The 27,967-nt window shown below is 41.2% G+C and overlaps 3 protein-coding genes and 1 long non-coding RNA gene across 4 annotated transcripts; 3 read left to right on the plus strand and 1 right to left on the minus strand.

Moving 5' to 3' along the window:
* Window positions 1-65: 65 nt before the first annotated feature.
* Window positions 66-4,021, minus strand: atpaf2 (ATP synthase mitochondrial F1 complex assembly factor 2). The gene is made up of 8 exons (XM_071462576.1): window positions 3,637-4,021; window positions 3,485-3,529; window positions 3,134-3,282; window positions 2,307-2,404; window positions 2,003-2,083; window positions 1,798-1,910; window positions 1,428-1,543; window positions 66-988 (listed from the first exon to the last, which is right to left on the minus strand). Exons 1-8 carry the CDS (start codon window positions 3,752-3,754, stop codon window positions 851-853), a joined length of 858 nt encoding a protein of 285 aa, XP_071318677.1. The 5' UTR covers window positions 3,755-4,021; the 3' UTR covers window positions 66-850.
* A 170-nt stretch (window positions 4,022-4,191) lies between these two features.
* LOC139608632 (glucose-induced degradation protein 4 homolog) lies at window positions 4,192-9,975 on the plus strand. The gene is made up of 6 exons (XM_071462577.1): window positions 4,192-4,583; window positions 5,030-5,089; window positions 5,741-5,848; window positions 5,944-6,045; window positions 6,142-6,272; window positions 8,486-9,975. Exons 1-6 carry the CDS (start codon window positions 4,392-4,394, stop codon window positions 8,547-8,549), a joined length of 657 nt encoding a protein of 218 aa, XP_071318678.1. The 5' UTR covers window positions 4,192-4,391; the 3' UTR covers window positions 8,550-9,975.
* A 9,289-nt stretch (window positions 9,976-19,264) lies between these two features.
* On the plus strand, window positions 19,265-19,887 carry LOC139609165 (uncharacterized). Its single transcript, XR_011685166.1, has 2 exons — window positions 19,265-19,431; window positions 19,564-19,887. It is a non-coding gene; the product is annotated as an uncharacterized lncRNA (long non-coding RNA).
* Window positions 19,888-22,424: 2,537 nt separating this feature from the next.
* On the plus strand, window positions 22,425-26,169 carry noxo1b (NADPH oxidase organizer 1b). The gene is made up of 8 exons (XM_071462575.1): window positions 22,425-22,633; window positions 22,761-22,841; window positions 22,952-23,024; window positions 23,282-23,465; window positions 23,568-23,776; window positions 23,889-23,996; window positions 24,208-24,325; window positions 24,619-26,169. Exons 1-8 carry the CDS (start codon window positions 22,559-22,561, stop codon window positions 25,259-25,261), a joined length of 1,491 nt encoding a protein of 496 aa, XP_071318676.1. The 5' UTR covers window positions 22,425-22,558; the 3' UTR covers window positions 25,262-26,169.
* Window positions 26,170-27,967: the final 1,798 nt, after the last annotated feature.

A 27,967-nucleotide genomic window follows, 5' to 3' on the forward strand; every position in this document is an offset into this window, starting at 1 on the left:
GATATGAGATGATACAGACGAAGAATATGTTCATTTAGTCATTAATTGAGAAAGACACCTGTAAAAACGTTTTGTTAGGGTTTTAATTCACATACCACTCTCGAGTGGTGGCAAGGGCACAGACAAATACGAGTCAGACAATGCCATTCTTCTCATTTCTGGGATTCACTAAAACTGTACAAGCAACAAAACTCTCAGCTTTGTACATGAAAATCACTACTGGATAAGAGTGTAGGCCACTTCTCCACTAAAATTCAACTTTTTGTGGAAACAGCACTGTGCAGTAGAGGTGACACTTAGTCTTTCTCTGTACACCATTTATTCTCTCACCTTATTAAAAATGAATGACAACAATCTTAATTACAAATAGCAATTTGAATGCAGTATGTTTCACCTACTGCAAGTAAATATTTTCCCACATGCAGTGTGCCAGTACAGTTAGTATGGACAGTTTGTTATTAGAATAGCATATGCACCTTTCAGTATTTAAATGTAGCACACAGAAAAAAAAGCAGCCAGGGAATTAGCATTCCACCACCAGACAGTAGTAGTAGTCACCAGCGTCCAAAATGTCACGGATGACTGAGAACCGACTGGAAACTCTGTGAGGGGTGTCACTCTTGGCAGCTTCCAGATATTAACACTGCAAAAAAAAAGACAGCCAGTATGTTGTGCCGGAGTGAGATCTTTCTGTAACAGATGACAGACAGAGCAGCTGTCACTGCTAAATGGAACAAACAGGATGTGTTGTGTTTTTCTGCATGGATGTACATCATCAATAGACTGTGGCACTCGGGGTTTCTCTCTCAGTTTTTGCTCTCTGAAAGTTTTATGTTTGACCTCATCCCTCTCAGTCCTGCAGAAGTTTGCGTTTGACAGTTGAACTCTCAGATGAGAGGTGAACAAAAAGAGCTCCAGCAGCGGTCCGTGCCCTCAGCTCATACATGTCGTAGTCATGGGCCCACTCGACGTTTCCCCAGCGCCTGATCTGTGTGGGAGAAAAAACATGGTAAGAAGAATAAATAGAGAAAAACCAATGACTGTCAGCAGGTCGGTCTTTATTATTTCTCCAATTCAACACTGACAATTGTACACGCAGCAGTACAAGAATGCAAAGTCATTACTACTAGCAAAGATATTAGTTGAATTTCTGTAAATAATCAAAACCAGGGCACAGAAGAGCAAAGTCAGCCTCTATACTGCATTGCACATTGTGTGCTACCAGGTTAGCTATCATGGGAAACACTATGAAAACAGAGGAGGGTGCTGTTTCTCTACAGCACCTGAGGCAAATTTCTCTCTGACTATGACAGATGTAGGACAGACGCAGTGATAAGCAAAGCTTCTTTTTGTAAGAAGTAATAGCAAACAATATAAACTAAAACAAAGTTGTTGGAAAACAGTGTGGGTGGAAAACACCCTTCTACCTGGTATTCCTCTTCCAGTCTGGAGAGCAGCACAGCCTGTTCCACACTCAGATGTCTGTCAATCATCCCCATCGACAGCACAACAGACTTCAGCTGGGTGATCACATACTCAAGCCCTGAGGAGGAGAAAACATATCAGTGCAAAGCTCTGCCCTGCTACTGTTACAGCATATTCCAATGTGTTTGTACAGCTGTCTCAAATATTACACTCATCACTCTCCTGTCCATTTTTTACAGTTACAACACAACCATAAAAACACTTATATACATATAATCGTGTTATATATAACATGTCAAAATCAAGGTCTGGTTTAAAAGAGCAGCAAATTGTTAAAAGTGCTTATCTTGGATCAGTCTAGAAAAATTTCACCTGTCAGAGACCAAAAGTTGTAAGACTTCAGGTGTTGCCGAAACGTGTCTTTGGTTGCCTCTGGGATCTCAGGACCCAAAATACTGGATGAGGAGCCAATAGTCACATTGTATCTGCAATTGAGTTGTGGGAGATAAAGACATTTAGGAAAGATTTTAGTGCAGTAGCGGGGGGGGGGGGGGGGGGCTGCTAATGCTGCTGTTACCTGTTTTCAATCCAGTGCAGCACAGGGTCCCACTCATTCTTCTGTAGCTCAACCAAAGCATGGGGCTCATCTACTCTGTAACTACATAAAACATAAGCACCATTAACATTTAAAGCCACAACTGCAAGCAACTCTTTGTGTTGATCTGTCTTTTGTAGCCATTAAATGTATTGATGTGTAAACAGTAATATATTGATAATGATTATATTGACCTTTAATCCCTATTAAGAGAGTGTTATTAGAAAATAGCTTTATCATATCATTGCTATCATTGTTGTTATAAATTAATGGCAAAAGGTAATACCAAACGGTGTCAGTCTCCAGGAACTTCAGAGCAGCATTGATCATTTGGTCCTCGTTACGCTCGGTGGGATTGTCCAGAGCTGTGTTGCACAGTGTAGTCTGCAGAGAGAGTTTACAGTTTACCTTCACTAGTGGCATGAAAAACTAAAAAACATGGCAACAGCTTTACGATAAAAAAAATTATTACTCGCAATATTTATTCTGAGGATCACTTCGCATTTAGTGTCTGGACTAAAACTCCTGAATGGAGTTACAGCAGCTCATAGCAAATCCTATATTTCTTACTGTCTCACACATACAATAAATCAAGGTTTCTCATATTTTTTGAAAACCATGACCTAGTTTTCTCATCCCAAATCCTAACATCCTTCTCACAAGAGGACGCGTCAAGTTGTCGCGTCAATTGGCGTATGGTTTACTATTGCAAATATATTTTCTAGAGCATGGAGGTAACTAAAAATGTCAAAAATGTGTACTTGACATTCGGATAGAAATGTGACATGTTTTAAACCTTACATGTGTAATTGAAAACATATCAAAATAGCAGTTTTAGAAATCTACATATCAAGCAATGCTGAATGGGGTCTAAGTACAAAGATGACAAGGTTTCCCCTGGTAAATTCATAAGCACACATGGTAAGGGTCTGAGGCATCTCATCTTTAAAGAATAAGTATATATTATATTCAATAGAAATATAACATTATACTTTCTATATACTTCCTTACTGTGACATTAGTAGAAGTGGTCTTTTTTAATAAAACACTAAATGAAACCCTGGATGAGAAACTGCTTTAAACCCCATTCAATCCCCAGGTAAAAGGCTGTACCAGGTGCATAGTGAAGAACTTGAGTGTGTCTCTCTGAGCATCCCACTCGGTTGCCACTGCGATGGCCAGGGCTTCATTAGGCACTGTGAACAGCTTCCCTCCGGGGGTTTTCAGTTTCCTTCTGTCTAGGTTGATCTCATAAACACCACCTACAACACAAGTATAGAGAGAGAACAATTAATTACTCCATCATGCCAATATAAAAAATAAAAAAAAAACACTGAATGTCCTTTTAATTCCCCAGAGGAAAGCACTTTTTGTCCTTTGTCGTGACGAGGGAAATAGTGACAGGTGACACCTCTCAAAGAACTACTACACTTCACCTTCTAATAATGAATGAATGACACTTACCATCACCTTGGGATATGCTGACATCTTGATAAAATCTCTTTCTCTCTGGCAACATCAGAAAACATCGCATCGGTCAACAGACTTAAGCCATACAAATGTGTCAATGCTGCAGACAGACTGAGGTTTTATCCACACTGTTTATTAACCCTTACCTGCTGCGGCTGTGGAGTATTTCACAGCAAAGCGGGAGTGCTGACTTTTTGGGCACACTTTACTGAGAGAGAGGGCATTTCCAAACAGACTCGGAAGTCTAACGAGGCCCCTAAACATTGTGGCAGACAGGTGAAGATGTGTGTTAAGAAAAAGTAGCTGAGAGGAGAGCCGACGCGCTAGGCTACCTCTTTCTGGCTGCAGTTCGTTAGTTTAATAGATGCAACATTTTCATACGAATCGCTGTTTTTTTTTTTGTATCAGCGTCGGTTCTTGTTTATATGACCCTAGCTAACTGTTTAAAGTAAATACGCCTCTAATTACTACCATACAACTGCTGCGTTCAAAAGCACGCGTCTGACCTTCTAGGCTTGACAGGAAAGCGTCGTTTGCTGTTATTAGTTGGGAAATGTAGTCTTTAAGTGCTTCTTCGCACTCTACCACAACAGGAAAAAAAACTACACTCAAAAACTCCCACAAAGCCTTCCGCAAATCGAACCAATGAGCCTTGAAGATCTTCGCAAGGTGAATTCAGTTGGCCAATGAGATCGTTCGATACTGATACGGTCGCCGCGTCGAAGTCCACTTACTTTTCTGGGAGCTTGGTGCCTGGTAAACTAAACTACAGAGGAATAAGAGGGGATTTTTAGGTTGGTGGGCCTCACCAGTCCTCCTCCACCCCTTCGTAGACGCCGACAAGTCTATCGCCCAGACGGCCAGTGACCGCGGTTGGTGCCCAGCCAGCGAAGCGGGAGCCATGCCTGTCCCCGCTGGATACCTCAGCGACTCCCCCGCTGCGGCCTTCGCATCCTCGTCCTCGCTTATACCGCCGCCACCGATAAACACCCAGCAGCCCGGTGTTGTCACCTCGCTGCTGTACAGCGGCTCCAAGTTCAGGGGCCACCAGAAGAGCAAAGGGAACTCTTACGACGTGGAAGTTGTGTTGCAGGTGGGGCTTTGAAGCGGATATTTCATTACTCGGGCGAGCTGTCAGGGGTGTTTGGTGATCTGTCAAACGGTCGGTGTGGTGATTGACAGCTGGAAAATCAATGGGCCTTGGCGTGTCGTTGACTAACTCGATAAGCTAGCTGTGGATGTAGCAATGTCTGTGACTTAACTAGCAACCCATTTCAAATACAAAGAAACATGTAATTTAGTATTATTGTACGAAAACACCACTCTCTTTCTTTGGCTTCACCACGTAGCAAGACCCTGACAAACATGCATGTTTATGGTTGTTTTGTGTGAGGGGATATTGATAGAAATGTAATACTCGCTTCTTGAAAGCATATTACAGCATTCTCACTTAATGTCATTTGACTGTAGAGGTAAATACTTTTCCTGATACAGGTATGAAGTAACATTCTCTGATGTTTACTGTGTTTTCTTTTCAAGCATGTCACCATGGAGGATTCCTACCTGTGTGGCTACCTGAAGATAAAAGGACTGACTGAGGTGAGAGATGTAACTCTCTTTATTAAGCCTCAAACATAAATAATTTAAGATGTGTCTGGCCACTTCTCATTGTGTCCTTTTCAAGAGACAGGTAAAGTCTAGCTCCAGTCATCCCCACACAGTATTCTGTTGTTTACATTGTAGAGGATGCCAACAGACACAATCACATTAAAGCTGCCTCATAAACTGGCAAACTTATAGTGGGTGTCTGCTGGTAACTTTAGCATGTATTTGATTGCCAGGGTGGGAATGGGGGTTGTTAATGAGGAGTTTTAGTAGAGACAATGACCAGCAAGCTAAAGTCTATTACCCTTACCATACAAAATGTAACCATGTATCATAATTTACAATAACCTAAAAGACCCACAATATGAGTTACTGATGAATAATAAAGCATGAACATCTGCACATATATTCTTACTATTAAAACCTAGTTACTTTCTACCATCTACTTTGTTTCAGAATAAAAAAGGTCTGCTATTATGGTTCTTACATTAGCATTGGATGTGGCATTCTTTCACTTACAAAGAGAAGAACAGACAAAACAGTATTTAACAGCTTGGCTGCACCAGAGCTAACAAAACAAAACAAAACAAAACAAAACAAAACAAAACATTCCTGTTTGTTCCTCTGTTGCGTTAACTCTCATAGGAGTACCCAACTCTGACCACGTTCTTCGCTGGAGAGATCATCAGCAGGAAGCGGCCATTTCTCACCCGGAAATGGGATGCAGATGAAGATGTGGATCGTAAGCATTGGGTAAGCCAAAAAAAATTCATTCATAATCTCTGCAAGGGCTCCACACACTCCATAGCTGGCTGGTTTATAATAATCGATTTTCATTTTTTGTGAAGGGCAAGTTCCAGGCCTTCTACCAGTACGCAAAGACATTCAACTCTGATGATTTTGACTATGAGGATCTGAAGAACTCTGACTATATTTTCATGAGGTGGAAGGTAAGGTGCTGCCTAAAATTGAGCTTGACCATGTGTTGCCGTAAGTCACCCTGATCTGCAGCTGCTGCTGTTTCTCGCCCTGTGCATCCCCCTCAGGAGCAGTTTCTGGTCCCAGACCACACGATCAAAGACATCAGTGGAGCTTCCTTTGCTGGATTCTACTACATCTGCTTCCAGAAATCCACAGCAACGATCGAGGGCTACTACTACCACAGGAGCTCTGAATGGTAACGCACCATAACACTAGTCACTGTGAGGTGAAGTTAAGTCATTTTAAGGCTGGAAAAGGAAAGGTTGCTAGATCAAATCCCAGAGCAGATGGGAAAATCTGGATGGGAGACATCATTAACAGACACAATTTCCAGCTTTCTGCAGCTTTTGTCAGGGTGCCCTGGGAGCTGCTCCAATGATTTGTAGATGAATGTGGCTTTTCCGAATGACCATGTGTGACTTTATATGGACGAAGCAGAACAATTACACCCACAGTTTGTTGCGTTTGATTTATGTGGTTGTACTGCCTGGCTATAGGCAAACAGAGGCCTGCTTGTACTCCATCTACAGTCTGTTCATTTTATTTGACATTCTTTGGCATTTCTTTCAACACCCTCTACACATCACGGTTTAGCTATTGTTAAAAAAAAGGACCTCTGATTTCATTCCATTCATTTTTCTTATTCTGTGCAATGACTTAATACTTTGAAACAGTTTTGTTTCTTTCTCCAGCTGCAAGCGTATCCTTTTATTTTATGCCATTTTTCAAAAGTGGAAAGTGATTAACAGCCAGTGCTTACCATGTTGGTGGCATTTAGCGTTATTGTGACAACAGAAAACAGTGTAAATGACAACGTAAATGCTGTTATGGATTCATGAGTAGCTTGTTTGTAGGATCGACTGTGCGCTCTTTGCTGCCGTTAACCACCTCTAGTGAGAACCCTGAAAACAGCACACAAAGAAAAGGCTGAATATGAGTATCAGTCCAGACTTGTGGTTTTCCTTCAATTCGTCTTGTTCCTCATGCCTTTCCAAGTATAATTAACTGTTGGCTTTCAGATGTCAACATCCATCATTTATACTAGTAAAACCCTTTTATTTTGGGTTTGTTTTGTCAAACTGGACCACAGTTTTGTTTGGGGAGTCAAATGATTCAAACTTATCAAAACAAATGTGCCTGTGATTATTTTCACCTGGCCTAATGAATCAACTTGAAGAATTAAATGCTTCAGAGAATGGTCAAAGTGTTTTTTCAAAACCATGTATCTCCAGTTTTGGTGATTTAGATTTTTCTTTTTTCCAGATAAACTGAAGGCTCAAGTATCCGACTGTACTTCTTTGAATTGTAAATCTGTCCTGGTTGATTTGGCAACACCTGACATGGCACTTCCTGTGGCTTCACCACTGTGTTTCGCTAGTTTAATGCCTTTATGTGAAGAAGTGGTAGTAGGATATACAGTTTGCATTAGCAGTAACTCAATACAGCTCTGATATGGTTTAAAGAGAGTGAACAGTAAACAGTGAGGCTGATATTGATAAGATGAAATGTTGGATTAAATGAATCATTTCCCTGTGAATACCTTGTGTGTGTGGAGTTGATTAAACTCTAAACCTACATTATAAAGAGGTAATAACCGAATGTAAACACACTCAATGGCTATTACTGAAAAATACAGACTATAAAAGGAGCTATTAGTAAGTTTTGCTATTGCTATATAGGCAACATTAGCATTTACTGCTGTTTACTTAGCAGTCTTGCCACGAGTTTCAGTCATGGTTGCGTTTATAAAAGGTTATAATAGGCTACACTCCCTCTGAGCTGGGCTACTTCTTCAGGGCAGACTGGAAGCTACAGTGACTCCATATCAGGAAGTGATGAGATGGACCGACCAGCTCAGAGCTAGTTTGTTAGCGTGCTAAATGCAGTAGAAGAACGAAGTGATAGAAATAGAAGCAAAACAAGAGGGTTACTTTCACACTTCACTACCGGAGACAGCTCTTGGCAAGTAGAGGACTGAATTTTGATTCTGAACTAACATGGTTTCCTGAATGCTAATTTGGTTATATAGCAATAGCAAAACATAAGAATAACGCCTTTAATAGAATCAAAAAATGGTTGTGGTTTCATTAAAAATTTTAAGGATTATATCTTTAAGATAGATAAACCATCTAAAACCCCTTTTGATTATCTGAAAAATGGATTTTCACAAAGCTGAAAACGGGGTCGTTTTTTGCAGCTCATGACTTTATGATTTTGAGATACAGGTTTTTCACAGGAGCACAATGTTATGCAGCCCGATAGCCTTGAGGGATAAGCAAGCATGCCTACATCGAGTACATGCTTCTTCAGATTTAATATTTCATAAGATATGGAACGTGATTATACCTGATGAGTTCATGACAAGGTTGCCCTTTTTTTCCTAACATACGCTGTGTTGTTGCTCTGCAGGTACCAGTCTCTAAACCTCACCCACGTTCCCGAGCACAGCGCAGCCATCTATGAGTTCCGGTGACCCCGGCCAGCATCGTGGATCTTTGTTTTCTGTTTTCTGATGGACAAAGACTTGAGGCAAAGCAGAGGTCTGTGGATGCTACTGACGAGGAAAAGGAAGAACATCTGGGGATGAGATTTGGGCTTTGGCAAAGTGCAAACTCTTACATGTTCTCACTGGGTGGACGGACAGCTGATTGATCAGAGCACAGGACAGGACAAGTGAATGTATGTATGGATGAGACGAGAAGAAAGAGCAGTACTGCTCCCTGGCTGGAGCTTGTAAAGATAGAACCAGCAGCATAGACTGGGTGTGGTTCATATTTGTCTACCCTTTTCTTCATTTGTTTTAACGTCTGGATTTAAAAAAAAAAAAAAACGAAAAAAAAACGCTTGGCACAGTATCTCGAGACACTTTATAAGCTGAGTTGGGAATCCCCCCCACTTGTTTTGCAACTAGAAATGTTTCCAGCTTTCATCCAGCCGATGCGGAATGAGCTACATAAACACATTTGTCTACCGTTGGACAAGGATTCCTCTGAGGAGTCTGCTCTTATAAACACAATCCGTAAAGAAGCAAATCACGAACAGAGAGGTTGGTTCACGATTAGAGCTCCTCAGGTTTTAGAATTGGAGCTTTAATTAGCCCATAAGCTAGAATAACAGTATTTTTTTTTTTTTTTTTTTAAAGCTAAGCTGGCTCTTTGTTTGCCTGCCATGAGGATGGACACAGAGTGGCACTTTTAACAGCTGCAATGTGAGCGACACACGAAACAATCTTTTCCCCCATGTTCATGAAACCGCTTGGGAGATTACTATCACATGTGATTGCTGTGGATCTTGTTCTATTGAGTTACATTTGCACAAAGATGGACTATATGTTACTAATGCTTGCAGTCAGGATTTTACACTCACATGCGCCAGTATACAAGCTTCAAGGTTCAAGGTGGTAGTTTTTTGACGAGAGCCAAAACAATCAAAAAAAAAATATTCAAAAAGAGTTGTTTTTTTTTGTTTTTTTTACCCTGCATTCTGCATTAAACAAAGAGCTTTTTACTCCTTATGTGTGGTTTTAAATTAAGATCCCCACTATCCCCTATGTTTATGTCTCCTCGACTATGCAACACTTTCAACATAGCACTCTCCAAACATAAAACCTTCCGTTTTCAGAGACAAAATTTTATTCTATCGTTATAGTTTAAGGAAAAAACAAAAGAATTTATCTTCATTAAAAGAAGTATTTTTGTTAAATTACCTATGAAAATGTTCTCCTCCCTAATCATGTTCCCCTTCCATGTGATGGTGCCATTTTTTAAAGCTTATCAGAGTTGTATTATAACAGATCAGAAGTGTGTTTGTTTGAGAATAAGCCTGGATTTTGATTGATGGTGTGAATGTAAAGGATGGATTGTGGATTTGGAAAAAAAAAAAAATCATATCAAAAACTCTTTGCTGTGTCTTCAGTGTCTGACTGATGTTTTTGCAGGAATATTTTCATATTTTATACCACACATTAGAACAAACTGTGCATACATTGTATACAGTTGAAACAAAACTTTAAGCGTTTGAGGAATATGATATCCTCAAATAATAAACTTGATGCTGAACTTGCTTCCTGTAAGAGATGGCTTAATGCTGCTGTTGACTCAGTCACTTTTTACCCTGCACTGCCCTCTGCTGTGTCTACACACTTTCTACAGTCTAGTGGTCTTTTTGGTATGTAGTTTAGTAAGCGTCAACAGAAAATGAAAGCTGTTGCAAGCAAAGTTGCTATAAACAAGAAGCATGAATATGGCTTAAAAGTAATATGTATCATCGATAGAGAGAAAATAGCTAGAATTCTTAAAGTTAAGTTATTTAACTTAACTGTTAGTGTCTTCTTGCATCAGTTAGGGTTGTGCAAACAAAAAGTGGCGCTGTACTGTGACAGGAACACTGGTTGCAGGGATACGGGAGTCTACAGCCACAGTAGCAGGCTTGTGAGGCTGCACTAAGGCACAGAGGCGCTTTGAGCTAAATGCTAATGTCAAATATGCTAACATTCTCAAAATGACAGTTTTAGCATGCTGATGTTAAGCAGGTAAATTTGTTGCTCAACTCAAAATACAGCTGTTTATGCTTGATGAGAAATTATTACAATTTGTCCTGAGGGGGACATTTTTATTTTCTAATTTATATATTCTTTAAAAATCTCTATTTAATCTCATTTTCAAAAGAGACCTGAGAACAAGATGCAGTCACAAAACACAACAACAAAGACAACACAACTACACAATGCAAAAAACTCAGAAACAAATACTACAGTAACAATAACAATAACGTTTACAATAGTCATAAAATGCATCAAATAATAAAGCTTTAAAATCTCCAAGGGACATGTAAGAGTCTAGTTTGAGGGCAGATTGCAGTTCATTACATTTGAAGATTGAGAATGTGCGTAGCAGATTTCATGGCGATCCAAGAGTTGATGAGACGTTTCACTCAGAACCACAGCTGTCAGCCACATGGTGGCAGATGTCGAGATGCTTTGCAGGATTAATCAAAACTGTACAAAGGCATTTCACGAAAAAGAGCAAAACTTTCAGCCTTACGTTGGCACCAGAGGGAAGGTCAGAGGATCAGCAAAGTCATTAGGATTCATCCTCCAGGCACCAAGATATCTGTACTAAATTTCATAGCAATCTGCATAATTGTTGTAGAGAGTGGTTGTCTACATGTGTTTTACCAAAGTATTGTGCAGAAAGAAAGAAAGAACGGAGAAAAACATGAACTGAGAAAACAAGACACACAAAAATTTAGCAGCAAAAACACTACAGAGAAAAAAAAAAAAAGTATTTGTCTTGAGGCATTCTATGTACACATAAACCAGTTACACATTTGGCATGCTAAGATTTTAAAAGTGTCCATTATATGTGCTGTAGGTGTGTACTTTGAACAATACATGTATGTACCTGCATGCCTAAAATAACCAGGGCAGGAATGCGGGTCATTTACAGGTAATTTCCTGTAATTACTTTACAGTTGTGTGACTGTGGAGTTTCCAGTGGCAGGATAAGTGAGTGTGTCACCTTTTATGGAGTCAGAAATTGAGAAAGGTGTTTGCTATTCTCACATCCTTCCCACTGATGGAGTAGCCTGGAGGTGGGGGGGGGGGGGGGTGGGGGTGGGGGGTTATCTTCCGTACAGTGCAGAGGCCCCGACATCTCAGACTACACTTAGCTTGGTTTTGAATGATTTGACTTGGCTTATCTTTTTAAGGTTTGGTTGGAGCTGTGGTGAAAAGCAGGTGTACCTGGGAATCATTTCACCTGACTTGGCAGGAGATTACAGATACAATGCAAATACTTTGTTACAGATTAGTGTCAACAGCCAGTGTTAATACAACAGAAGATGTGGCTTTCACCCAATCCAGTTCTTAAAATAACCCTAGTTTACTCTACCATTGCAGGCTATTTTAAGTCAGGTAAGTGACAGTATGAGCTACATGATCTGTGATGAATCATCGGGTGCACAAGCCAAAACATACTCAGTTACATATCTTAAGGAACAATTAGTCATTTCCCATAACTGGAAACTGATAGTTTAAGGTCCTGCCTGTATAGCCCCAGATGATACTGTGTGTCTTTGTGCAAGTGCCTATTGTGTGTGTGTGAAAAATGTACCTGTGTGTGGAACTTCAACTGCCCTGCCAACACCATGTTGCTGTTGGCACAGAGACTGATGCTTCCTTTCCAGAGGCATCACTAACAATAGACAAAGATGAGGAAAAAGAGAAGACAAGGGTTGTTTCATCATTCGGAAAATGTATCTAAAATACAGTAACACGATTTTCCTCATAACTGACAACCACTCAGGATTTGGTGGCCACAGGTCAAAGGTCAATGTCACTGTAACCCCATAAAACACATTTTTTTAGCATCTCAGGAATGATTTGAGGGAATTTCTTCAAATTTGGTAGAAACTTAGACTCAAAGATGAACTGATCGGAATTTGGTGGTAAAAGGTCAAAGGTCAAGGTCACTTGTTGGTCATAACTCATGAATTCACACAGTAATTAACCGCAAATGGACCGGTTGGCAGAAGCATACGTCGCTGAGGTACGGAAGCGTAATGGATTCGCCTGAGAAAAAAAATCTGCTGTTTTTCTGAGCAGAGAAAACTTTCCTCAGCATTCTGAGATATGATCTTGTTATTTAAATTATTTAAGTGAATGAATGACGCTTCAGTATTGAGGTGGTAATTCTAGTTACATATAGGCTACTTGGAGTCTGTTTTTTTAGGTGAAATTGATTTCAAGTGCAAACAAAGTTACCTAATTTGCCACATTTTATAAATATATTGAACCTTTAATGCTTCAAGGGATGATAGTTTTGATCTGCCTGTGGTCTGTCAATCCAGCTCAAATATCTGTTGGATGGACTGCCATGAGATTTAGTAGAAAATCTACCAAAAATGTGGTAATCTCAAGACTTCTCCTCCAGTGCCACCACGATGTTGAAATTTGGGGATTTTAGTGACACGTGATCATCATTTTTGGATGGATCATCATGAAATTTTCTATGGTCCCCAGAGGATGAAACCTGAAGACTTTGGAGAGCCCCTGGCTTTTCCTGTAGCTCCACCAGCAGGTCCAGCTTTTTATTTATTCTCTGCCAAACTAAATCAAGGTGTAATCACTGATGGGTGAGTCCGATGTCGTCATTACAGAGATACCTATAATTTGATTGGTCAAACACAAAAGAAAGAACATGGATGATGTCGAACAGGACAAAGGAAATGTTTTGCAGAAGAGCACGTCCGTGGTTGAGAATCTTAAATCAGAAGATCACAATGTGTACACAGTTGGGCAAAGAGCTGATTAAAGATACACTAAAAAATATTTATATGACACCTGCAAAGAATGTGAGTCACATGAGGGTTGACACTGTTGTCCATTATATGGTGTGTGGCTCATGTTACTCTGAGGCTGTATCAGTTACAACGCTTTCAAATCACTTTGACAGAGGGTGTTGATGTGCACGTGTGTGTGTGTGTGTGTGCACATTTTTGTGTACCAACGACTGATTTCCCGGCACTGGCAAAAAAAAATCACAATCTGGTTTGTTTACTACTGCACAACTTCCGTCTCCTTGTGATAACAAATATTTAGAAACTTCCCAGAAGCCCATATCCACTGACCCCACCCTCTTCTACTGGGCAAACCTTTGGTCACATCTTCAAGACGGATCTAGCAGACAGTGTGTCACTGTTGAAAAAAAAAAAAAAACTGTTTAATGACATCAACATTTTTCCCACTTTATTGTAAGTGTAACATGATTCACATCTGCAGCTTCCTTGTAGTAGAGTTTTTACAGCAAGTGTCTGAAATAGGATCTTGATGGCAGAGATACCACACATATCTAATCTAATCAGTATTTTCTTGGATGGAGGCCGGGCTGTGTGATAAACTGAATCTATATTGGTGTTTGTGTTTTTGTTTATTTCATCACAGATTAAATGATGATATATCCAGAATCTTCCACATTTTTTAAATCTTATTACTTCTAACAAATCTGTCTCCTCCAGTACCTGCAAGACCACCGGTGTCTGTTTTTACCTCTTTTTTCCTGCTAGAATAAGCATATACAATAAGCCATAAACTGTGCTTCATGTCACGTCCTCACCTGTGTGATTTGCGGGTAGTGGTTTTATTTTTTTCCTTTTTACATCTCTGTTGTCCTAATCTGAAAGACCGTTTGTTTGATTTGCACTCATAAAAGAATCGCAGCCAAAAAAATGCATGCATCACTTGTCTGTGTATGATTAAACACACAAGGCACATGACTTTGTTTGTTATTAGTGAAACATAAAATTTAAAAGGAGATGACATATTCACACTGAAAAAAAAAAAAAAAAGAAAAGAATTTGTCAAGTAAACATTTTTCTTTTTAGCCAGTAAATTTTGCAACATTTTGTAACGCTCTTATTACTGGAAATGCGCGGTAGACATAGAGGGAAACGGCAGCTGCAGTATGAGCCGTGCACCTGGACAATTTCTCTGACATTTCCATTGTCGGTTTCGAGGCAGCCGAAACAAAGAGCTGATTGTGAGGCCAGTCCAAATCAAACAAAATGATGTTATGTGGAAAATCCTGCTGATCCCTCCGCCACCCTCCCACCCACAGACAGGCACTGTCTTTTTGACAGAAGGAGCCATTAATCTCAGGTAGATCCTTTGCATAGCTAAATTATGATGTGGTCCTCACAAAGGCTCACAAAAATCTTATTATCAATGAGCCTGCAGACAAGCTCTATGAGTCCTCTGTGTTGATGCGCTGAGGAATGTGCACCAACAACTTACAAAGCACAACTTACTTTTCAGCAGTAAAAGTAAACCTGTCATTTTAATTTCAGTTTACAGTGGCATAAATGTTCTTGCCTCTTTTTTTTTAGCTACATGTGTAATCATTTATAAATTAAATGACAAGTACTAAAACTAGGTCTAATGCGCTAACAATGAGATTATCGTGTTAATCGCATGCCCCCAAAGAGTCTTTATTTTACACCAATACTGCTTCTGTTACCAAAGAGCACTACGCTCTAGCATCTTTGGCTGCTACTAATTTGACCCTTTGATGCACCCTTCCTTGTTGTCAGGCTGCCACAGACACTTCCTACAAAGGTTTTATATGGCGGAGCAAGATACTTCATGGCAAGTCGTGTCTATGGGAGCAAAAGAGGGACAGTTCGGGTCTGCATAGAGGGGCTTGTCGGGAGACCTAAAGTGTTTAAATCCAGCGCCTGAATCATCGTTGGTGAAGATTGAATGAGTTGGAAAATAAAAATAGAACTTACCCAGACTATTAAAATTCAGCAATTAATTAAGAAAAAATGTATCGTTTGACAGCCCTAGATTAAACCTTCTCCTGTGTTTCCCAATGTGAACAAACATGTTATGTTTCAACATCAGCAAATCAAATACTGTTCATTGTTCTGAAGACACATCAGTGTTGTCAGAGGTTATAAATCAAGGTAGGTTAAATGTGAGTGCTCTTTTGATATCTTGTTTAGTTTCTCATTTCTTTGGGGTCTCAGAGCACCATGTATTGCATGTTTTAAAACAAGATAGGAGATATCAGGTAACTCTTCAAATATCTTTTCTTTCTACAGAATTAAATACAGCATATATTTAATATCACATTAATGACCATATCACTCCAAGTCTGAAATTTTTTCCACTTATTAATGCTCTTGATTGACATTTTGATAGTATCAAAAAAGTTTTACTAATCCCAGACCCATAAGCACACATAAAACACCATCTGCACTCCTTATACACTCCTTAAGAAAAGTTTGCCAGTGACCCTGAATATGGCACTTTTTATGACCATTTACAATGCAGCAATTTAACGTGCAAGAAAAGCTCACTTCTCAAAACTGGTAAGTGACAACCAGAACAATCCCAAAATGCTCATTGCAATCCACTTCAGAAGTGGTACATGAAGAAACACTACAGAGTTTTGTCGTGGTTGATACAGAGATGCTTGGCAAATTTACTTCCCAATTAAAAAAGGCAACCTGCTTTTTAGATCCCACTGCCACGTCCTTTTTCTAAAAAAAAAAAACTTTTATAGCTGTTTTAATGAAGATTTACTGAACATTTTTAATTCTTCTGGGTTTCATCTCTACTCATCTTAAGACAACCATAGTTAAACAACAGACAACTTTTCTGACATATCACATTCATATTGGACGTGATACTAGTTGGTTACGGACTAGTATCATATCCAATACAGAAATGATACTAGTCTCTGTATTCATACTACATAGTACTATGACGTAGTGCAGCCTTTGATACGGTAGACCAATCCATTCTTTCTTATCTTACTGATAACACTAATTATAATACCTACTGATAATTTTTTTTCAGTATGAATGAATGTTAATCTAAAAGCTATAAGAAGAATTGTGATGTTCCTGGAGGTTAAATTTTAGGTCTAACACTTTCTAACCTTTACATGCTGCCTTATGGAAATGTCATCAGGAGGAACGGTATCTTTAAAGCCGTTAGGTTTTTTTAAAGCCTTTATTTTTGAATGGACAGTGAGAGAGTGACAGGAAGGTTGGGGAGAGAGAGGATGACACGCAGTAAAGGGCCCTGGGTCGGACTCAAACCCCAGGCTGCTGCGGTTAGGACTGAGCCACTGAGGCGCCCCCAGTTTTATTATTTTTATATATTATTTTATCTTCATCTTTATTTTATTACTTTATGGTGTCATTCCCTACTGTACTCCCCTACCCTTCCTTTTTGGTTTTACTCACTGCAAAACATTATTACTATCTTCATATTTGTTTTTTCTTTCATGTTTCCTCATTTCAAATTTATGAGATTCACATGTTGTGTTTCCCAGGTTCCTGTTATTACTCTCCCGCTTATTGCTTTCTTTACTGATAACATTTATTGATTTATTGATTTGTTGTTTTGATAATTCTTTGGATGGGGTGGGGTGGCGGTGGTGGTGTGGTGGGTGGGAGGGGGGGTGGGGGGGGTGTTCTTGTAGAGTGATACAAATCTCTCTGCATATTCACAAATCTCAGTCTCAAATTTTGGTTTTTATTTGATTGTTTAATATTGTATGTTATTTTTATACATAGACATGACATATACATATACATAGACATATACATACCCAGCTACATTTGAGCTTATTTGAGGGGAAACTGTGATAAGGTTTACGATTTTCATCTTGTCTTGAGTATATAAAGTTAATACTGGAGCAACTTGTGTTCTGAGACATCTTGAGCTAACTCATACCTTTCCACTGACATTTTATTTATTTACACCATGCACTTCTGTTTTAATGTGCTACCACAATATGCTTGGTGAGACTGTGTGTTTGAGTTTTTTGCGATTGAATGACTGTGTGTCTTGTTCAGTACAATACATGTCAATGCACCGCTCTATCTGCATCTACTCTTGTGTCATCAACAGACGACCAAAACATTCAGTCATGTTGTCAGTGGGGAAAACCTCATGTGGCTTTACACTCAGGTGTTGACATCCTCTCGGGTCACACACAAAACTGGACAGTCCTGACCTTTTACACCATAACACTGGGTGTGTTTGTGTGTATAAAATCCTGGCATTGCTTCAGACGAGGACTCGGCGCCCATATCCATCTGATGAGTGCTTGGGATAATGCTGCCTGACTCTGGCCCTCTCATGCAATCCTCACTTTGAAGAAACACCTGCTCCCCCCGAACACACACATGCACGCCCTTAACTACTTAGTCAATCTCAACACACACCTACACACACACAGCTCTCCACAGGAGCTGCTGATAAGACATATTGCTGCCAGATGACAAGTGTGAAGTGATTGCACGTGCAAATAAGTTTAAATGGGGGTTGGTAATACAATAAAATACCAGGAAGTGCTTAGAGAAAACATGAGTGGAGCAGCCTATATGGTAATAAATCTTCAGAAGGTCTAAGCTTATTTGCTTGCTTCAAAGAAATCTCTTTGTTTACAACTGGTGCATTGAATCAAAACTTTAAAATGTACCTGTACTATGAGAAATATACCTCATGCATCATCTGATAAAGGAAATTTTCAACATTTTGGGAAATACGCTTATTTGCTTTCTTGCTACAACCATCAGCTAGTTAGGTCAGCTTACAGTAACATATTGACTGGACACTGGAAACAGTTTGCCTGGCTCTGTCCAAAGCTAACAAATCCACCCACTACAGCCTCTTAAGCTCACTAATTAACATGTTATATCTTGTTTGTCTAATTCGTACAAAAACTGAAGTGCAAAAATGACACACTGAGGTTTTACAAGTGGTTACATGCCGAACTATTTCTTAATATTTCCTTAGAGCGTGATAACTGTTTGCAACCACTGGAATGAGTGAGTTATGCTCAGATAGAATGTGAAGCATTTTATTGTGTTCACATTAATGAAAACACAACAGTGGGTGCAGATTTGCCCCCGATGACCGAAACTGAAGGAAAGACATGAATATTTCAACTTGAGCAAAACCTTCAGGCTTATTCCACAGGGTTAACCTGCTTCATAAACATTTAGAAACAATACAAAAAGGAGAACTGAAGAGAAATTACAGACACTACTTGAATTTTACCACCTCGCTCGCTGCCGTTGCATCAGTTTCTAGCTAAGCTAACAGCTAACATCTGTACAGTCAGTACTTTGGATGGCTGGGGCGGATAAATAAGATAATCCAAAATCTGCACAAATGATGCAAGGCGAAAAATTCACTTTACTTTCTGTCTGACACCTTTAGAGGTGTCTGTCAGTCTATTTAGTAAATCTGGTTCCACACCAGGAGTTGGTTGGTTGGTGTGTACTTGTGTCTCCATAGCCTCAGCTAACGAACTGTCCTCGTCATCCATAGATTTTCTTGACAAAGTGTCGGCCACTGGAATCTCTTTGCCTGCTTTATGGATGAGAGCTATGCTGCATTTCTGCAGCGCGAGCAGCATGCACTGCAGGCTTGGTGGTGAAAGGGCTAGCGGCTTGCGGAGTATGTTCTCTAATGGCTTGTGGTCTGATTACACAGATATGTGTCGCCCATATAGTAGTGAAATCTCTTGCACCCGTAAAGGACAGCATACAACTCCTTCTCGATTTGTCTGAGCGGTGTGCTCATCTCACTCAGGTTGGGGGGGGGGGGGGGGGGGGGGGGTGAACCTAGCAAGGTAATTTACCATGCCAAGACCGTAATTTGATCTGCATGCATTGTAGGAACTGGCCTGCTGTTGGCGTACGCAGCCTTGTTGGAGCGACGGCTGCAGCCGTGGCGCACACACAGGGACGCTGCTGCTTTGCCTCTGGCTGTTGTTCGGCCTGTAATCGTTTAATGTGTCTGTGTTTATTTTAACTGGGCCCGTTTTTTAAGTGTGAGTGGGAAGAAATGTGATCGTGCAGGATTCTATTTTGCGATGTTCTGATTTATTTGTAATTTTGTATCTACTTTTCCGTATGGTTGGTTACTTTTCTTATTGTTTGTATTTGTGATTTATTTGTTTCAGTAATACAGCTGCCATCTAAGCAGCCTTAATCAGGAGCTGGGTACCTGCGGTGGTGGTGGGGCTGGTGTCCTTCTTTGGTGGTGGAGCCCTCTTTTTGTGTGCAGTGTCTTGAGTCTCCCAGTGTTGACTCCACTTGTGTGGGCGTGTATGTACGTGTGCTTTCGGGTGACTTCTCCTGGGATTCCCCTTTTTTGGGCCTACCCTACCACTAGTAAGCCCCCTAAGCTCCAGTTACTTTCAGTTACGCTGCTACTGAGTGAATTGTATTTTTAATGATCATTCTTATGTTACTAAATTGTTAATAAATATTATTGATGGATGGAACCATGTCTCCGGCCTCCTGAGAAAACGAATCTGTATGCCTTTCTAAAATATCTGGTATCAATTGAGGGTTCACAATTCCTTGGGTGAAATTCCCAGGGTGGCGTTGTCGGATTACCATATTTGTAATGTATAAAACCTAGGGGTGTGTGTTTGTGTGTATTCTCCTCCCCCTCGTGCTCGCGCCGCCACACAGACACGATGCCAAAGGGGAGCCTGAGGAAGCGATATCTGCCGAATGTGGTGTTAAAAGTAGGGAGCAGTGATGACTTCTCACTGAGCTTGATGGCCCAGTAGCCTGACCTTGCATCCAGTATGCTGAAGTATTGTGCTCCAGCCAGTTTGCTTGTGACGTCGTCAAGTGTGGGGAGGGGATAGCCCAGCCTCCATGGTGGGCAAACCACTGGTGTTGCCCTGGGGTCTATCCTACAGCTGCACTCTCCCTGGAATTCACCAATGCCCTTGAAAACATCTGAGTATTCACTCAATATGTTTGTTGGCTGGGTGACACACTCTTCTTTGCTGGTGGCCGTGACTGCATACACCACCTTGATGTGCCCAAGGGCTTTGCATGCTATGTAGCCTAGGACGGGTGGGCCATTACAGTCCACGATGTAGAACTTCTGCGTGGTTGATCTGTCTTTGCATTTGCTTTCCAAGTTGCAGTACCCTTTCACCTTAAGCGGGTTCCCCCCATTGCCATATAGCTTGCGTTTGTCTTTCAACAGTGGCGTGCTGGGCATGGGCTTGTTGAAATCTTTTGTGGTTATGACGCTGTGACGTCTGTGCTCCTGTATCCAGCATGAATATTAGCTTTGCATTACTTGGTCCCAGTCCTATGTCTGCATGTGCACCATCCTCATCCTCCTGTTCTGCTGCTGTGACAGTGTCCACGACAACAGCTCTGAGGCTAAATCCTCATGTATTTCTTCAACAGCGTGCACTTCCTTGCACGCTGTTTTATGTGAGGTATGAGACTTTGATTTGCACGCTCTTGCGAAGTGGTTGAATTTTCTGCACTTTAAGCACTGTTTCCTTTTGCCGGGCATTCTGCTTGTTTGTTGTGTTGTCCCCCCGCATGAACTGCAGGCCTTCATTTGGTCTGCTAGCGTGCTTTGCTGGACCTAGGTTTCCAGTCTCGCAGCGTATTGCATGCACTTCTTGGCTGTCACCTGCCATGGCCTTTAGCTGCACCTGGGTCAGCTCATGGGAACGGGCTATGTCAATTGCTTTTTCTAGCGTTAGCTCTGGTCCCTGGCTAAGCAGCTTTTCTCTTACTTTGGGGGAGTCGGTTGCAAATAAGATACAGTCCCTGACCATTTCATCGCTATTATCATGGTTACAGTCTCTAACAAGTAGTTTGAGCTCTGTGACAAAATGCTCAAATGACTCCAGTTGGCTTTTGGCGCGGGGTGTGCTGCAAATTGGTCGTAGTATGTTTTTAACCTGTTCACCCCATCTTATTCTAGATTCCATGTGTTGCTTATATCTTGTCCTTTGTCTCCCATCCATAGCAGGAGAAAGCTGCATTTCCGCTCCTCTGTCCTCTGTTTGAGTGGGCCTGTGAACATGAGCTCCACATGTTGTTTGACGCAGCGCCAAGCGTCGAGCAGGTTGGACGAGTCCCAGTCCATCTGCGGGGTCCATGTGGATCCATGGTCCAACTACTCTCACACCATGTTGTGTCTGTCAGTCTATTCAGCAAATCTGGGTCCACATCGTTGTAGAGAAGTCATAGGCTTTTGCCACTTCATTGTATGACCCTGAACACAGCGCGCCGAACTCTCACGAAAGTTGGGCTAATAACCTGCACACTGTACTCTTGCTTCTGTTGCTGGGAATTTCAAAATAAAAGTCCTACATAAGGCAGTATTATCAAACATTACAGAAGTGGACTTTGTGACCTTTGGACAGAGTCAGGCTAGCTGTTTCCCTCTGTTTCCAGTCTTCATGCTAAGCTAGGCTAACCATCTCCTGACTTTATGAACATACGGACATGAGAGTGACTTCAAAAAATAAAGTTCCCAAAAATATCAGTTTGCTCCTTTTAATGCAGTTCTTCACAAATGCATTTTAAAAGGTTAAAGTCAAAGTAAATGACATCCCAGATTTTATAATGGCAAAGAATTATTTTATTAACGTGACAATTAGTGATGATATGGGAGAAATGTAAAACATTTTCAACTGAAAATGTAACAAGATGATCAACTAATGTAACCCAAAAATAATGACTTTAGCCTAATTCTAATCTAAATATCAACCACTAATTATCAGTCAATTAAAAGTCTTCCACGCGTAAACAATCCCCTGTCAATGTAATAAATCAATCACCTCATTAACCATATCTGGCTTTCCGGTACAGGGTTTCCCCAGCTCTACTGCATTCTGCACGGTCTGTCTATGGTTGACGTATGTGTAATAAAAAAAAAAAAAGTCTCTTCGACACGAGCGCGGCAGCTGCTGCCGGTAACGCCCTTTGGGTGTTTGCATCATCGGCTGCAGCCCTCAGGTGCGTTTCGGTCGCCTCCCTCTCTCCGCCTTCTCTGTCCGAGCTCTATATTTACCGCAGCCGGCCCCCCCCGACCTGGTAGAGCAGCGGAGGCAGACCGACGGGAGACTGAAGGCCAGTAAAGCATCCATTCATCCTGCGAGCTTTGATACGAAGAAGCACACGATGGCCGGTGATGAGCGCTTTGTTATCAGTGCCCGGATAATTGGAGCCGTCCACAGGGACACGCCAAAACTGAAGGTGAGTTGAGACCTCAGGCCAAAAAAAAAAAAAACCCAAACATTTCTTTTATTCCCGTTTATCATTTTATAATGAGACATTTAGAGTTTGGGCTGCCTTTGATTTTTCTTGTTTCGAACCCCCACAGATGTTCATGATATCTGTCTTATGGTCTGATGAAAGTGAGGTGGTTATCTACAGGTCCTTCAAGGATTTCAAGGAATTTCATGTAAGTCAAAATCAACAGCGCATGAAAAAATCTTGTTAAATATCAAAGGGTTTGGTGCTGGATGTACTAACTGAGAATAATTTTTTTTTTTTTTTTGATTCTTCAAACAGAGGCAGCTGAAAAAGCAGTTCCCTCTCTTGAACCCTTTCAAGAAAAACGATAGAGTGATCCCCAAATTTAGAGGTAAGATAATTTGAACTTTAGTTTGTTACATCTTATTAATTACAAGCAGGTAAGACACTTGCTCACCATAGCATCCCATCCATCAGAATTAGTGTTGTGCAAGTATTTCTTTGTTTTATGTTTGTTGAAAGGAGTGATCAGCCTGCATTCAGAGAGGCCCTTATTTTCATAATTCAGAAGAAAATATAGTTTTTATGCTCATCCTCTCTTTTTCTGCAAATGTAATGACACAGGAGCATTTTCTCTCCTTTTTCCAGGAAAGGCCAGGAAGAGCAGCCTGCAGCAGAAAGGATCCAAGAAATCTGTCAAACGCATGAAGTTTCTGGAGAGCTACTGCGACGAACTGCTGAAGTGCGACCAAACTGTGACTCGCAGCTCAGAGGTCGCACGGTTCTTCTTGCCCAAAGACCAGGACCTGCAGCCGGACTTCACCAAGAACAGGTGGGCTGTGTAGTCGAGCGTGTTTTAAGTTCAGTAGGGAATTAGGTCACAGATTAAAACGTCAAATTAGGATCGTTCTCACATAACTTTGCTCTCACGCAGCGTCATGATCCTGCTGTCTGAGGATATGTCTGATGGATCCGGTGGCGGAGGGGGGGGTGCAACTCGCCAGCATGCAGGAAGCATCACCCACCCGTTTGTCACCCAGACTTACTGCTGCGTGGCCGCTTATGAGACAAAGGACACCAAGAATCGTCCATTTAAGGTCGCTGTGGATGAGAAGCTGGATGTCCTGATCAAAGACCCTGCAGGTCAGTGCTTTAACTTACTGAAAATACAGCAGGAAATAAAAATCATGAAGGAGTTTTATCTTCCAAGTGACAGACGTCTGACTCACACTCACTTCTGTTTGTCTGTGTTTAGGTTGGTGGCTGGTGGAGAACGAGGATAAGTGCCTGGCTTGGTTTCCTGCTCCCTATCTGGAGTTATTGGAGGGAGAGGATGATGATGATGCTGGGTTCCAGCTGGCAGGTGAGAGATTTGCTTGTGTGAGTTCAGCCTCACTGTGCCACTGTTACAAACAGCCAACACTGAGGAGCGCTCTTTAACCTCTGGAAGTTACATGCAGCTATTCCCTTCTACCACAACTCTGCACACTCTGGTTTTTTAAAGACAGTTTGTGTGTTTGTCTTTATTTTTACTACATGTCTCAAGAAATATTTTTCTTGTTTGTGACCTTTAGGTACCCTGTACTGTGCCGTGAGGAACTACTCGACTAAGAAGGATGACGAGGTGTCTGTGGCCATTGGCTCTGTGGTGGAGGTGCTGAGAAAGTCTGACAACGGCTGGTGGTTCATCAGGTAACCCAGTCATTTTGTCTGTCTGCAAAACACTGCAAACAGTAGTCTGCAGGGAACTAGAAACAACATCACAAACTTACAGTTGTCTATCTAGGGAGTTAGAAAGACAACTTGAGATAAGATAAATAAATAAGAGCTGTGGTACACACCACACTGATACTTTTCAGTGCAATAAGACTAAGTGTCAGTTGGATTCCCATGTTCAATTTAGGGTCTTATCTTTGTCTTCAAACTGTTAAATTATGATTTACAGGTTAAATTAAATTTTCATTTCCTTGTAATCCTCTCTCCAGATTCAATGGCAAGACAGGTTACATCCCCTCCATGTACCTGCAACCATACAACAACCCACGAGCTGGCCTTTTCAGCCTGCAGAGAAAGCTGCACACCTCCACTCTCAACCTGGCAACACCTCCGGCTTCTCAGCCACCTGGCATCAGCGAAGAAACCAACCCAGAAATGGATTCTGCAGGTCAGTCCAGAGGTGAACCCAGTATGCCTGGGCGGCTCCACAAGGCCCAATCTCTGGATGTTCTTTCTGAGACCTGGTTGCAGACACAGCCGGAGAGGGATTCCTCAGCCTCAAATAGCCGCGTGCGCAGCATCAGCAGCGCCAGCGCAGAGTCTAGCCTCTCCAGCTTCTCCTCAAGCAGCGAGTCGGTCTCCAGCTTAAAAGATGAAGCGCAGCGCCGGAGCCCCGCAGGCGATAATGGGCACAGCAGCCCTGATGTCAGCGACTCAGACCGCCGCGGCTCCAGCGCTACCTCTGAGAGCTCTGCATCGATCAGATCTGAAAGCAGTGATGGGGCCCCCAAGATGCCGCCCAGACCCAAGACCGAGGAGATCCTGACCCGCTGCACCACTATGACCCGCAAGGCAGCCCTGGCCACCAAGACTCGGCTTCATATTCAGCCAGAGTCCATTCAGAGCCGCTAAGGCTAACACATTACGCTACAAATACCAAACTAAGCTATATTCTTAACCATAATCTCCTGTTTATTGAAATCTTTTTGATAATATTGTTTAACCCCTTCGTCCCCATAGACCTTTCTATCAGTCAAATGTGTTTTGGCCAGCATTGCACAAACCTCTAATTCTATTCTTGTCATACCAAAGATTGAATAAGCATCAACCTTGACAAGACAAAAGTATGCTGAAATCCATAGGACGGTCAAATGGAGATGGCATCATGTTTGACTAATGTATTTGAATAATGTAGCTTCAGTGAAGCATGTCAAAGAGCAAGTCAAGGAAATGTACGTGACATTGTCATACAGTAGTAGAAAAATATTTTTTTATTTCTTCAAAGCCAGTTAAGGGGAAATTTAAGTGGCTGTCTGGAGCTGAAGTGGTTAAATATTTACATTGAGCTGTACTCTATGTTTCCCTCTTTCCTCTTTATTCCAGCTTGTGACATAGAAATCAGTGCTGTTCTGAACTTTCTGATGAAAAATGAAAGAGGAAATATCATTAAATTAATGCACCTTTTCTTTCCTTTAACATTCACAGAAATACCTCAGCTTTTTATTAAGTTGAAGTTTTAAAAGCGTATGTACTATATATTCTCTTCTAATGTTAATGGATTTGTGGCCCTCCGGCACGTCAGCTTTATACACCGCAACAAAGAACACAATCAACCAACAGACTTAATGTGACAAGTGAAAGCCTTATGATCAACTGCCAAATCTGATGGGTGGGGTAGTAGTTTACTGTAGTCTATAATCATGTTGCGTTCCCGTCATGTACGGTATGTACTGCATTATGACCTGTAAGACTTCACAATCCTGCCTCATAATGTCGAAGTTTAACAAAACTGGTCAATAAAATCTCATTTGCACCAAAAATACAAGATGTCTTTCCTTCTTGAGCATTTTATGAATACCAGTCTTTCTTATTCTTGTTCTCTTAACTACTACTACTTTTTGTTATTTTCTAAGAGGAAAAAAACAAACAAAAACAAATTAAGAACAGAATTAACATTGCTTTATTTTCACACATTTAATTAAGTAGCAAAATTCAACAACTTTGATATGAACAAATCACTATAATAGACTGATTTTGTAAAAAATTGAAATATAAACTAAAACTAAACTATACTACATAAGTTTGTGCAGTAGTTTGCAAGCAGTGAGCCCACCCCCTCCCCCACACCACCACGACACACACACACACACACACACACTGAAACTGAAACTGAATTTCTGCATGACAGTTCAAATCATGTGTTTCAGATTGAATTCAGGAACACACCCAGAACAATCAGCCGGCTGATGGTTACTTTCCATCACCAACCCATGCTGGTATAGTTTACTTAACTCCGCGAGTGTGCTCCAGGCTGCAAGCAAACACAACACACCTGGTACAGCCACAGATGAGCTATGACTTTCACGCATCCCTGCTGGTGACCTTTCAGGTACTTCCACACAGCCTACAATATGAGGGTTAGTCAGAGAGAGTGTGGCAAATCCCAGCACACACACTGATCAGACGATTCACTACAAACAACTTACTTTACTGCACGGCCTGCACACACACACACACACACACACCTCCACCCCAATCTCCACTCTCGATCCGCCGTGGGTCTCTGATTGCCGGTCCTTCCAGCGTTCATGCTCCCGTCTCTCTTATTCCCCCAGCAGTTCGTGATGGGCCTGCTGGCGCTGCTCTCATAGGCCATCCCCACATTCTCTCCTGCAGCTACATGCCGATCATTCCCATCCCCACAGAGACACTCGCACCATCACGTTTCTATAAATGTCTAAAGGTCAAAAATAGCCTACAGTCCTGAGAATGTCAGAAAGTCCTGTGGAAAGAAAAGCATGCCGACAGCACACCCACAGGCCACGTCTTCTACACCTCCGGTCTCATATTTTGTTTTTTTTGGTTTTTTTTGATGATGAGTTTCTTCTTATTAATGGGGATAATAATCTTAATTTTTACATTATCATTCTTGAAGGTCCCATATCGTATAAAATGAGATTTCTATATCTTTTTTTGCTTATAAGGCAGGTCCAGGTGCTATATTACTACTGTAAAAGTATCAAAGTGCTCAGTCCGCAGAGAAAATGCTCACAGCCCATGTTCAGAAACTGAGCCTCAAAACCAGTCATCAACACATCTGTAACCTTGTGATGTCACAACATAGCAGTCACAACCTTCAGCCACGCCCCAAAGCTGGTCTATCCAGTCTTGCCAGATCTGGTTTCTTTGGATTGTTTACCTGAAATCTGCTGTATTTTTTCAATCAATTATAAAACTCAGTTAAGAGGGTCAGAGCTTGAGGTGCTGACTGACCTGTTTTTGGTGGCACTCCAGGGAGAAGCCTTTAGAGGAAATGTAAAACTACAGATGGTTTTTTGGTCCTTAAATATCAAAAGTTCAACAACAAAAAAAGAAAAGAAAAAAAAAATACACCTTAAATGGGTATAATATGAGACCTTTAACAACATAGTCCTGTAAAGCATCCCTGAACTGACTGATCTCGTTTTTGAAAAACTCCTTAGCTCAAGAAAGTGGGATTTTACTCATCCCTTTTACTTGTCTGCTGAAGGTCATGTCTGAGTCAAAAAGCCTCTATAGCTGAACGTAAAACAACCATTTTCCAAGCCCACCCAGGTGAAGTAGTTCAGTTTGTCTTCA

This window comes from Trachinotus anak, unplaced genomic scaffold, assembly GCF_046630095.1.
Source record: "Trachinotus anak isolate AG129_WGS33_773 ecotype Australia unplaced genomic scaffold, CSIRO_AGI_Tana_v1 ptg000025l, whole genome shotgun sequence".
Lineage (NCBI taxonomy): Eukaryota > Metazoa > Chordata > Actinopteri > Carangiformes > Carangidae > Trachinotus > Trachinotus anak.